Source organism: Spea bombifrons, chromosome 5 (assembly GCF_027358695.1).
Source record: "Spea bombifrons isolate aSpeBom1 chromosome 5, aSpeBom1.2.pri, whole genome shotgun sequence".
Taxonomy (NCBI): Eukaryota; Metazoa; Chordata; class Amphibia; order Anura; family Pelobatidae; genus Spea; species Spea bombifrons.
Window position 1 is genome coordinate 96,267,463 of NC_071091.1, and position 12,919 is coordinate 96,280,381.

The window sequence follows — 12,919 nt, forward strand, 5'->3', positions numbered from 1 at the left end:
GGAACCCTGCTATGTGTACCCAATAAGTAGACACAACTACCTTGAACTGAGTACAGCAGGAATGAACAGTTTATTGTTGTAAAACATAGACTGATATAGCCACAGAACTTCATTAACATAAATTAACAGATACATGTAGACAACCCAACCTTTAATCCCCTTTAGCTACTGAATATCCCCCTGGTAGCCATCCTGTTAATGGGATTAGTTTAACAATGGAGTTCCTGCCTGTTTGGCAGCCAGGCTGGAGCCATCTCTGAGTACCTTGGGCCCCTGTATGACAGGTCATTCTGTCACACATGCACATTAAAGACATTACAGGATGTGAATTGTAGGTCATACAAGAAACAAACAGGATAAAAATACAGCATTTAATGGGGTTATTGCATTATGCGACCATTTAAATGTTATGGGTTGGGCAAGGAATAAGCTTACTAATAGTAAGTGGTATATGTTCACCTGCCGCACTTTTTATATATTTGGCTTCCAGTTCACCGTACACATAACCCAAGCTGCCATTAGATTAAAAATGTAATGGAGTTTGGATCTAGAAAAAATTTCTGTGATTAATGGAAGGAATGAAATTCCTCCCTGTAATATTAATGATATTGTCTTTTATCTTTCTTTGGCCAGAAATATTCTATGAAGCCTTTTTTAAATATTTGTTTGGATTTCTCTCTATAGAACTAATTTAGTTTGACAGAAACCGTATGTTTTATGAGGCCATATCAGACATTTTGGCTTGGCAGAATATCCTGCTATCCCTCTTTTCTCAATCACTTTAAAACCTTGGGAAAATTGGTTGAGATACATGTGAATGAAAATCTGTGTATTTCTTATGGACAGCAAATTATACTTCTGTGTTTTTCTCTTTGGTTAATAATTTTATTATAACTCAAAAATAGTAAAATAATAAATAGATTCAAATATGTGTCCTGATTTTAGAGATACCTAATGCTGATTTATTTATTTAAACAAGTTGTAGAATTACTATTTTCCTATTTTAATCTGGTCATCCTGCCCCCATGTCCTATTTGGGACATCTTTGAAATCAGTCAGTTCAATATATATTTGAACCCTGAGGTATTTCAAATGTTAGTTATATAACTCTTTCATGCACTAAATTTTTTCACACATATTGTACTTTAGGTATGAATTTACCGCTCCTGGTATATGTCACTGCCGAACAGACCCCCAATATGTATTCAGCAAAATATCCTGAGTACCGTGATACCCCTTTTAAGGGTTGTCTGAGAGATAAAAGGCCATGTTTGAGACATACACATTTCAGTTTTTAGAGTGAGATTTTGACACCTAGCCTGCCCCCATATCCAATTTGGGACATCTTTGAAGCCAGCCAATTCAACTTACCCCATCAAACCATATATTTTTTAAAACTAGACATCCCAGGGTATTTGAAATGTTGGTATCCTTTCCATGCACTTATTGGACCACAATCCTTTGGCAAAGTTTGTGGTAGTAATTTCTTTGTGTGTTTTTTTCATACACATTGTACAGGAATGAATTTCCAGCTCCTGGTATATGTCATTGCCGCCAATTTAATTTACCCCTATCATACCTTATATTTCTGAAAACTTGACACCCCAGAGTATTTCAAATATTGGTATTTTAATTATTTTCATTTGCTGTGGATTTTTTTAAACTGGATGGTACCCCTGATGGTGACATCACAATGAGGGTGCCACAAGGCATACATTACATGACCCTGAGGATATCTGTCTGAACTTCTCAGCATTGAAGAGATCATTAATTCCCCCCAAATCCTCCAATCGCCCTGCTTCACTGTTGCCTACAAACACTCATTCGTGTACCGCTTCTCAGCCCTTTTGCAAGCAAACTGCCTTCAGCGACAGCCAAATATTTAAAACTTTGAATCATCAGTCCAGAGCACCTGCTGCCATATTTGCATATCTTGTGTTTTTGTGAATAGTTGAGCCGCTTGGCCTTGTTGCCACGTCGGCGGTATGGCTTTTCAGCCTCAAGTCTTCCATGAGGAGCACTGAGTGGATTTCTCTGTGTAGTAGATGGGTGTACCGGGGTCCCACTGTTTTCCTCCACTCCTAGATGTTTTTCGATTGCAAAGGGAAGTAAGCATGGTGTGCCTTTCATCTGCTGCGAGTTTCCTTGCGGTCCACAACATTTCCCGTATCTTTGTGCTTCTTCAAAGGAGCTTGGACAGAACATCTAGAAACCCATCTGTGTTGAAATTGCTGCCTGTGAGAGACCTTGCTGATACAGTATAACCACCCTTTGTCTTGTTGCTGTGCTCAGTCTTGCCATGCTGTATCACTTTTGACATTATACTATCTTCAGCAACGTCACCTTGTTAGTAAGTTTGACTGCTCACCCAGTTTTATTCCTCCTACGCAGCTGTTTCTGTTTCCGTTAATGATTGTGTTTCCACCTACATATTAAATTTATGATTATCAGCACCTGTTAGGTATAATTGTTCAATCATGCACCCAACTATATGCCTACAAACTCTTGTGCAAGTGTGCCTTCTTCTTTCTTGTATATGTATGTATAATATACTTTTAATAATTTTGAACAATGTTGAAAAAATTGGAATATGATTTACGGCATCGATTGAGGCTAAGGCCTGTCTGAAGAGGGCTAATGATGAAAATATATAGAAAATGTCCAACTTTTATATAAATCAACAGAATTCTCTCCAGCAAAACAAAGTTAATTGAATTCCCTAGCATGCTAAGCAAACAACCCTCAACAGATCTGTGGCTGTATTCTTTCCTTTGGAAGTTTAACTCTAACAAAGAAGCCTATTGCAGCAACCTATTAGTGTCTGCTTTGGCGTCACATGACAATTAAGTGTCCTTGGCAAATTATTAGTGGGGAATGATTGTACATGATGAATTATTTCTGAGAAAGGTTTGGACATTCAAGAGCACTATGAATGATGCGTGTAATTCTGCTTTTGGTTACGTTAATTAAATTGAACAATGCTGAATTAATCAGAGTAGATGGAACCACACCTTTAACTAGAATTCCTTGGCAGATGTTTTGGGGGCATTTAGTGCCCATAGCTTTTGTGTCCGCAGCACCAAAAAATAAAAATGTGACTTAAAAAAACATTTTTCTTGTCAGAAATATATATATAAGAACAAAAAAAAATGTCTGAATATGATATAAAATATTTAGTTTTGGGAAATTTGACAGAAACAAAAAGCAAATATGCCAGCTACGAGCAAATATATAAATACTGCATACAAAACGTCTGTAGTTATCTCAAGTATAATGGACATATTTTAACTAAGAATTTAAGGAAATTTGTTGATGTAGATATCATGTTATATAAGAAACCATCATACTTCCATGCTAACAATATATAGTATCCTTTTTTTTTTCTTTTTTTTACATATATGACATAAAACAATTCCACATGTATTTTATTTTTGCTGAAAATATTTCCCAATATGAGCCCTCTTGCGATTGTTTAAATCTTTGCAGCTAACACAGAAACCAATACCTAGCTGGTGGATTTAGTAAATGCCTATAATGCCCATGGCATGAATTTCTAGTAAAATATCTTATAAAACCACCTAAGTATTTAAATATATAATTTAACACATCGCCTTGTGACTGATGAATGTTTTTTCAAGTTTTCTTTTGGGAAGTAGTCTTTAGTTATGATGAATGAAATGTCTAAATCTGTGCCCTATTTTAAACGTGTCCTCTTTTTGACTTGGAACTCTATCCACTATTCTGTTCTGCTGTGTTTTCCTTCCCAGGGTCACACTCGCCAATTAAACTTCTTTGTATGATATTTAGAATGAAATGTAACTCCCAGTTGTGTCACTGTTACATCTTAATTCAGTGGGCTGCCAAGGTAATTGGTATAATTTGGGGATAAAATAATAATTGAACGGTAAGTAAACCAGAAAACTAAAACCTATGGGAAAATTCTTATGGTTTATGTTCCTGGTTCAGTGTTTTACTACAGCTTTTTTTTAAAACAAGATGTCATATGTCATTGGAAGGTTAAGTAATTACCTAGCTAGTCCTGTGGCCCAAGATCTCTTAACTGCAACGCTCCTGACAAAGTAATATGTGATGTGTTCTCTTTGTGTTCTCAGCATTAAACGTCATCAAGAAAGGAGAGCAATACTCAGTCCGATTTTAACCGATTTCACGGTTCGTGTAACCGCCGCTCCAGCTATTATATTCAGTAAAGTGTCCCCTGAGAATACGCACACTGAGGTGGGTACGGACTCCATACATGCCATCAATGGTGCTCACTTCTGCATTTTGTTCTTGTTGAGAATGTATTAAGAACTACAAATGATTGTAAGATCCACAAAACATGCGCTTGTAGCCAAAGGCACATGGTAGTAAATCAGCATTGCTCTTCGCTACAGATTGAACTGGATGGTAGTGTGTAGTTTGTCATACCAGGCTGACCCATTGTGCATGCTCAACAATGTTTCTACTTTGTTCACTGGCACTACACATGTTTCTATCGATGACTGAGGATACAACTTCCTCATCCTCTTTGCAGGTTAGACACACTGCTTTGATTAATGGGACGCACTGTATTGCGCTAACCAATGTCATGTTATCCATGTCCTAATATTCTGATTAATGGTGCACTTATATACCCTCTAAGCAATGCTATACTCCCCACTCCATATTACTATAACTTAGGGTACACTATACACCCTGTTACTTTGCTCTATCCCATACTACTTTGTTGGATATATGTAGTCCACATTATAATACACTGATCGAAGGTACACACATCACAACTTATTGTTATAACTGATACAATTGTTCATATTTATGGTGATCTCGGGCATGTACCGCACACCTAAGTGTTCTGACTGTTTGGCTATACTAAAAATAGAAGAAAATGCCTCTAAACAGTAATAAATCAATGTAAAGAGAAGGACAAAAGGGGTAATGAACAGGGCCGGCCCGACAATGAAGCCGAGTGGGGCAACTGCTCCAGGCGAGCCCTTTTTTCTTTTTAAAGCGGAAGAGAGAGAGAGGGGCGACGAGTGGTTTTCACTTACCAAATTGTCAGTACCCGCTCGGCGACCCTCTCTCCTCTGCGGCGAGTCTCCCTGTTCGATCTCGGTGCCGGCTTGTAATGCTGAGCGCCGGAAGATGACGTCATTTCTGGAGCTCAACATTACAAGCCGGCACCGAGACCGAACAGGGAGACTCACCGCAGGACTGCTGAAAGGTAAGTACAAGGGTGGGGGGGTAGATAATAGGGAGGGAGAGGAAGGGTAGATAGTGGGGGGGAGGAAGGGTAGATAACGGGGGGGCAGCATTTTAAACTTCGCCCCAGGCAACATTTTGTCTTGGACCGGCCCTGGTAATGAAACTCCAAATTAACAAAAACAAATATCCTACCCTTAAAGAATAAATAAAATCCAACTTTTATTTCAGATGTTAAAAACTAAACACTGAAGGGCTGAATATTGCTATATGAAAGTAATAGATGTTAATGGACATACTGTGAGTTTAATAGAAACGCCTGTAAAAAAAACCTTTGGCTCTCTTATCCATATGTAAATTAACCCTATGAGTGCAGCCGAAGATTTGTCAGAAAAACCCCAAAAGGAATCTAGATAGTAGCCCTGTAACTTCTGGTCCATACTCTGTACTACTCTGTATATTTCATTTTATATGAGTCCTATAGTACTGTGTGGTACATAGTCCCTACCGTCCAGTTCTAATGTGCGGTGCACAGTCCACTTCCAATAATGAGTTTTAATTGTGGTGCGTTGTATTTAAATGGTTTCTTCTCAGTAGAGTAATGAGAAGAAGCTTAATAATAGTTCTGCATACTTGCATCTATTTTTTCCATGTGCCATCTATTTCCATGCTTATTCCACCCCTCTGGGGTCATGCTCTGCCCATCTTCACACAAAACTTTTCTCGCTGGTGGTAGGATGTATTAAACTAAAGCACTGGCTTAATAGAATCTAAGTCCTGGCAAATCCAGGCTAGTTGGTAAGACTTATATGCAGGGCCCATTTCAGCTGTTGTGAAACTCCCCTGGCACGTTAAAGGTTAATGAGTAATGTCCTTGCCATTCCTCCGTTTGGACGTATTATGTTCGCTTTTGCAGATTCATACTGTTTTTCAGGCTATTTGAAATGTATAAAAGGGAGCTTTTCTCAACATGTGAGATTTGCTGGGTTCTGGAATGTTGGTATTGATTACGAATGAAAATAAACTGCGTTTGAAGAATTTGGCACCCGCTTGAAGGTATTTCAGGTGCAGTTGATTTAAGACATGTAAGACATGGGCATTTTGTGAGGTTTGTTTAGTCCCCTGAGCTTAAGTAAACACAAATGACATGAGATCTACCTTTTCACCCCAGGATATTTTAGTGTGTGGCCATGCATTGGAAGTGAACGTTACCACAAGCTTGGACTTCTTCCTAAGCGTGGCTCAAGTACAACTTCTTCAACAGCTGGTGCAAGCGAACGTGGTTGGATTTGAACAAACAAACATGGCTGCCGAGGTAAGCGATGATATCAACCTGCATTATAGACCCTGCTTAACCCTTTGTCTGCCATGCACGTGGCAGTATTACTGGCTCACCTGTGCAAAGCTTGATTCGTCGACATTTAGGGAGAAAAAGACTAATTATAAAATTGCCATATGTTTTTTTTAAATATTCTCGTATTTATCTCCCGTGTACTTTTTGGAAACTGAAATGAAGTATGTTTGGTGGAGCAAAAGAATGTGAAAAGGAAGTCGGGCTTCTGTCTGGTTTTATAACATTGAATGAATGTAACGGTCACCTGTTACTATCATTTATATCGCGCCAGCAATTCCCGCAGCGCTTCTCACAATACATACGTTCTAAGGGTCTGACGGATTTAGACAAACAGACCCAATCTCCACAATGTAGAGAATACGCCGCAGATTATGGGGGTGCTTTCTAACGAATACTTTCTCCAAATGTTCTCGTATGTATATGAAATAAATGACAGGAACAAGCTGATTCTTGGAGTAATAATGAGCAGAGCTTTGCAGCAGATGCCCAGCTGCAGCCATACCGCCTGGCAACCCCTCGTTTAAGGTGAAGGTCACTAAAACAAATTGCTACATTTCCTATGATAACAAAGCAAAAGTGGTATCCAAACGCTGCTAATTTTCTGATTTCACACTTCAAAGCCGTCAATTTCATAAACAGTTTGAAGCCGAACTTAGAGTACTATTCACTTTCAAAGAGCAGGTGTCCGGCTGAACTACTGCTGGCCTTTAACAAAAAAAGTTAGTTTTTTTTTTTCCATATTATTCCAAAATATCGCCTCTTAAATAGCCCCTTGTATCAATAAGTAGCAGGCTTTAGGGTATACTGGGCAGGGGTGATACATTCCTCTACCTGACCCAAATCCCTCTGCCCCTCTTTCCTCCTCCCCAAGGCATACAAGTTCATTTACAGCCCTAAACATCTTAACAGTGTGTATTTTAATAGCAGAAAATGTTTTTCAATTAGATCTTCTAATGCCTTATCAAGGCTATCAATGGGTCTCAAAGTCCTATAAAAAGTCTTTGTATATGCCTGCCCTCTAGGCCCGTTTTATCTACACAACCTAAAATAAATTAAATAAATAAATAAATATATATATATATATATATATATATATATATATATATATATATATATATATATATATATATATATATATATTTGAAATGCTGGCAGCTATGTTGTTTTGGCATTAGTGAGAGTTAGAGAGTGGATTTTGGAGTTGCACGTTGACCCAAATCGTGGGAAATTAAATTAGTCACAGGACATGCTGGACGTGCATGCAGAGCGAATTCTCGACGTGGAAGCACTAGTGCAGGACTGGTGCTACGCAAAATACCTGTGACAATGCAGTGCTTGACTTTTAGATATACCCAAGGACCTGTGGGGGACTCGAGTCATTAATAAAGAAATCCAGCAAATTCAGGGAGGTTGGTAAATGTGTGAATATGTTCTGTAACGTTAGGGTATTTGTTTTATACAGCACAAAGCTTCGGGAAAGAAGGTAATCCTTCTGGCCATTTTATTCATGTTGGCTAATGATATCAACTTTGGATGTGATTTTTCCCATTGTGGATACATCAAACATGGTTAGAATCAGTAGATGCTGCACTTTGATGTCATGGCTTCTGCCAGGACACGTGTCATGGTCTGAGAAGTTACTGTTCACATTGACCTCATGTACCTGGCATGAAAAAATGCATAAGCGATGCAGGAATAATTCTCATGTGAATGATGCTAACAGTTGACTGAATTATGTGAAACGATCTTGCAGAACAGAGATGTGTTTGGGGATTTTCAGGCTTCAGCGGGAACAATGTTATTCTAATTCTTTATTGTTTGCGTCCTTAAAGAGTATGCATGACAGACTCCTTGTGGTTTTCAGGAAGTCTCCATTTTATGCTTTGTATGTCAGCGTGTCCACTGAGCCTATAAATTTAACGTACATGTTCTATAATAGAAAGCCCCGCTGTTCAAAAATGTTCCTTTAGCTCTTTGTTTTGCAAATTCTGTAGCTCCATAGAACATAAATCACATCAGTGAAAAAATAACAAATTCCTGAGGCCATTGTCTTAAAGATGTAGTCAACATTTTATGCCTTTTAAGTTCACCAGATACTGCTGATGTTTTTAACTTGTTAAGCTTAGGATGATTACACATGGATGGATGGATGGCTGAGGTTTTCCTGTTCTTGTTATAAACAGCTCTATACAGGGCCAATAACAGAAATAACACATGGTTCCAGCTGATTCCTCTTGATATGTAGGGCCAGTCATATGTTTCTAGCCTGTACTAGTGTGAGATAATCCAGTTCCTCCTCAGCCTGAATCATTCCTATGTTCTTAATGCACAGGTGAATACTTTGGTGAGAGGGTTGTTGTAGAACAATAAAGGGGTCTATTTATTAAATATTTACAATACATGATCAGCTCCAGTGAGCTTCTTCTCCTGGAAGAGCTTGACTGGTCCTGTGAAACGTGTAGTGAAATCAGCCAGATTCCTTCAAAGCCTCCTCACCCGTTGAACTGTACATTATACAGGGCCAGCTCAGCCCTTTTTGCTGGAGGAACCTGCCAGTGTTGGCTCATCATAATATTGAGGTAAAGGCGTTGAAACCACAACTCTCCTGATAACGCTCACTTTAGCGAATAGACAATTGTGTTATTGTGTTGGACATACCAAGTCAAGTCCTGGTTTTATCTCATGCTGAAAGCTTGGCGAATTTTATTAAACAAGGAAAAGTCTGGATTAGAGATGAAGATTACATACCAGTGCAGTGAAGACTGGGAATGTTTAGCCTGCGCAGGCATATTGAAGTCTAGTGCTCATGGGCTGCAGGCAGTGCTTGCAGTGCTTTTAATACACTACTTCATGATAAATATACCCGAAGTTCCGTAAATTTGCTTTGGATACTCTAAATATGAGATCTGATTGCTGGGCGTTGGTTAAGCTTCCTTCCTATCCGTTTATCCTGTAACTGGGGAATGGCCATGCCTTCCATGTTTGGCTAAGATCCTCCAGTTTCCCCTATGGAGGAAGAGCCCTGTGGAGCAGCTCACCACAAATGTTCAGATGAATGGTAATAGACAATCTGAATTTTTAACTAGGGAACGACTAAGACTCAGGTCCAGACATACGCAGTTATAATTTAATATAATCAGTGCCTTCTGATTCCATTCCAGTGATGTTTACATATCCCAGTTTGGGTGGTGGGCATCTGAATTAAACATTCTTTAAGTTCCTTGACTTGTGCACCCACGCTTTACCCACTCATCCAGTGGAGACACAGTAGCCCAAATGGCTACTCATGGGAACCCCAACATTGTAGATACGTCAAGTGTGCCTTGCATCAGCCGTGCATGTTTTCAACAAAGTTTCTTTGTTGTTGTTATTGTGGCTTTGAGAGAGAGTTGTGTATTTGTTTCCATTTATAGTGCAAAATAGACCCAAATATGGTTTGTGTTTTGTGCCTCATTCATTACTTCTGGCTGCATGAGTGACATTTGGTCCTTGTTTGTTTCATAGCAGAGAGGTTTATCGCACATATCTGTCCTATTGTTTCCATGCTGTTTAGCAGAAGTGGCTTCCCATCAGATAGAAAAAAAACAATCATTTTTCAGAAAAGCTCACGAGGCATTAATATATGCCACACTTGCCCCGCGGTGCAGTAAATCGACCTATTGAACTCTGCGGACTAGCTCAGGTTGAGGAAAGGCGTCGCTGGGCAATCTGTGTACATAAAATCCTATGACTCGAGTATTATTGTAGTTTAACAAAACCTGGTAGCGAGCCACAAATTATCAAAGCTAAAACCACAGTGGGCCACCCTCTGGGGGTCGAGGGCCACCTTCTGTGCCTATGCCTGAACTTTTGACACCTTAGTTGCCCCTGAGTGTTTTTGCTTATAGCTTGAGCCTAGCGCTTTAAGTACATTTCCATCTATCATGCACTGAAAAGGTGAGTCCTCGTTTATTTAAGTTCCACATACGCAGTTCATTTTTGGCAGTAGGAGGAAACTCAGATAAAACATACTTTTTAAGAACTGCTGTACTAAACAGTGTTAGCCAGCTGGGCGCCCCCAGTCTTCCAGCTGGCAGTATGTTTGGTTTTGGGCTTTTAGGTATCATATCTTTAAAACGTTGTAAATCACGTTGCCTTTGGCAAATCTTCCTAAGTCTGCAGGTCCCTTCAGAAGCAGTATGAATAATGTGCAATAATCAGGAGGTGTGCATTTACTTAATAGCTGATCTACTCAATGGCATGCCAGTATCAGTGTCCATAGGAAGTAACAATAGCCACAAATGTTTGGGGAGCATTCGAACAGGACAAGATTTCGTAAATACTCCGTTTTGGGCTAGTGGGGGCATCCATAAAACCTGCACTGTTGGTGTCCCTTGAGGACTGGGTTGGGAAGCACCCTATAATACAGCTCCTATATTGGAGAATCTACACTGTATAGGGTGGGGGGCTTCTGTAACGCATAGCTTTACCCATCTGCCTTAGGTTTGGTATACACATTCTTTTTGGAAATCAGATCTCGAACACTGCCCATGTTAATCCTTATTGTCCGCTTAGTCTTGTTCATGCGGTCTGATGTGCACAGCATGGCGTCGCTGACCCAGGGCACTGCATTCTCCTGCCCTGTAATTATGATGTGATTATTGCTGACACAGAGGGGCTTTAAATCTCATGCTCCAACGCCACAGCTCTTTCATCATCCCAGAAAAATGCAGGAGATCAGTGCTCAGAGCTGCCCTGTTCCATGATCACGATGAAAGGTGAGGGCAATTTACTTACCCCTTCACATGAACCACGCATGGTCTGAAAAGCTGTATATCTGTTGATGGCGGGTGTACATAATTTCCATTCAACCTGTCTCTATACTGTAACATTCACCGTTTGCCGCTCTTTGCCATATTTTCCCATTGGGCACATCATCTTTAACCTCAAAGGGTTAAAGGAAGAACTGGATTTTTTCCCCCAGAACTTGGTTGGTTCTCAGGTACTGGTAGCACATGTGATAAAGTTACTGACCGCAATAAAGTTTCTAGAACTATCTACACACTGTCTAGTGACATTTGCCCAACTTAATGCGTTGGTTAAAGGTGAAGCGAGTGTCAAGGGGAGCAGCCATTCACTAGGGTTGTAAATATTATCAAAACACATGAAAGACCTAGGTGGTCTATGTCAAGTACACACAGACAAATATGCGGGTGAATTGAACCTAATTGGAATTTAATTGGAAAGGTTACTGCCTGACGTGTGACAGATACATAGCTCGTAACCCAGAGGTCATGCGTTATGTGCCACTTAGTCACTCTGTGCTTTATTAAAACAAAATAAAAGGAAATATATTAAACGCGCTTTGCTTAAAAATAAAACGTTAACCGTTGCCGCTTTTTTGGAAATATGACCATTTCAGGAATAGTAAAACCTTTAAATGATGACCTGTCATGATGACCTGAGAAATCGGGATCGTGTATCATGTTATTCTGAATTGTTTAGAATAATTACAAAATGATTTGGAGGACTTGAGAGTTTGGGTATTTCTTCTATGTATCCAACCAAGTATTCTACCCCCAATACAGTCGTCCATCTCTGGAATCCATTCTCACCTGCATCCCGTATTTGACCAGCTTGTTAACTTTTGTGCTCAGGAATGACATCATTGCTTTGACTTATTAAAGCTTGGCCAATATGCATGACCTCAGAGAAGCTGGGCAGGTGAGATCAGTACATATTATCCATTGTACAGCGCTGCAGAATGTGACTGCACTATATAAAACAATAATTAATAATAATTTAAGGATAGAGAGATCTGTGCTTCTGCATCACTAGAGAAATTAGTGCTGATTAACCCCTTCCTATTTGCAGCCTGTAGCCTTGTAAGTACCACATTTTCAGATTTTGATCATACGTATGGAACATTTGGAATTGGCCCGACTTATTGCCAAAACATAGGAATTATAGGAAAATAGGGATTTGCATATTAGACAGAAAAGCATTGAGAAATGCAGAGCTACAAACCACGCAAGCCATTTTAACATTTTATTTATTTTGCTATAAGTTACACATTCTTCTCGGTTCCTAAAGGTGTTCTCCTTAGAGCCGAAGCTTGATTCAGACTTCCTTTGATCTAATGACTCCATCAGTACGGAGTAATTTGCCAATTGGCTTAAATCCAGCTGGCGGGTATCATGTGGTACGGTGTTTAGATGGTGCACATTAAAGAAGCCCTTTGATGGTCATTGTGAAACATCCAGGAATCAAAGTGAATTAATTTAGCAGCAGGACACGTGATTAATGATTATCTGTGGAAAAGAGATTCTGAAGGTTAAGTGGTTTAAAAGTGGATCGCCAAGCTGGCCGTATTCAAGTCTATAAATA

At 39.5% G+C, this 12,919-nt stretch overlaps 1 protein-coding gene across 1 annotated transcript in view; it reads left to right on the forward strand.

The window, feature by feature from the left end:
- Window positions 1-12,919, forward strand: part of VPS13B (vacuolar protein sorting 13 homolog B) — a 359,343-nt gene that overhangs the window by 239,206 nt on the left and 107,218 nt on the right. The window contains exons 32-33 of the mRNA XM_053466785.1: window positions 4,113-4,236; window positions 6,371-6,514. Coding sequence (XP_053322760.1) covers window positions 4,113-4,236; window positions 6,371-6,514 — 268 coding nt within the window. The remainder of the gene's footprint in view (window positions 1-4,112; window positions 4,237-6,370; window positions 6,515-12,919) is intronic.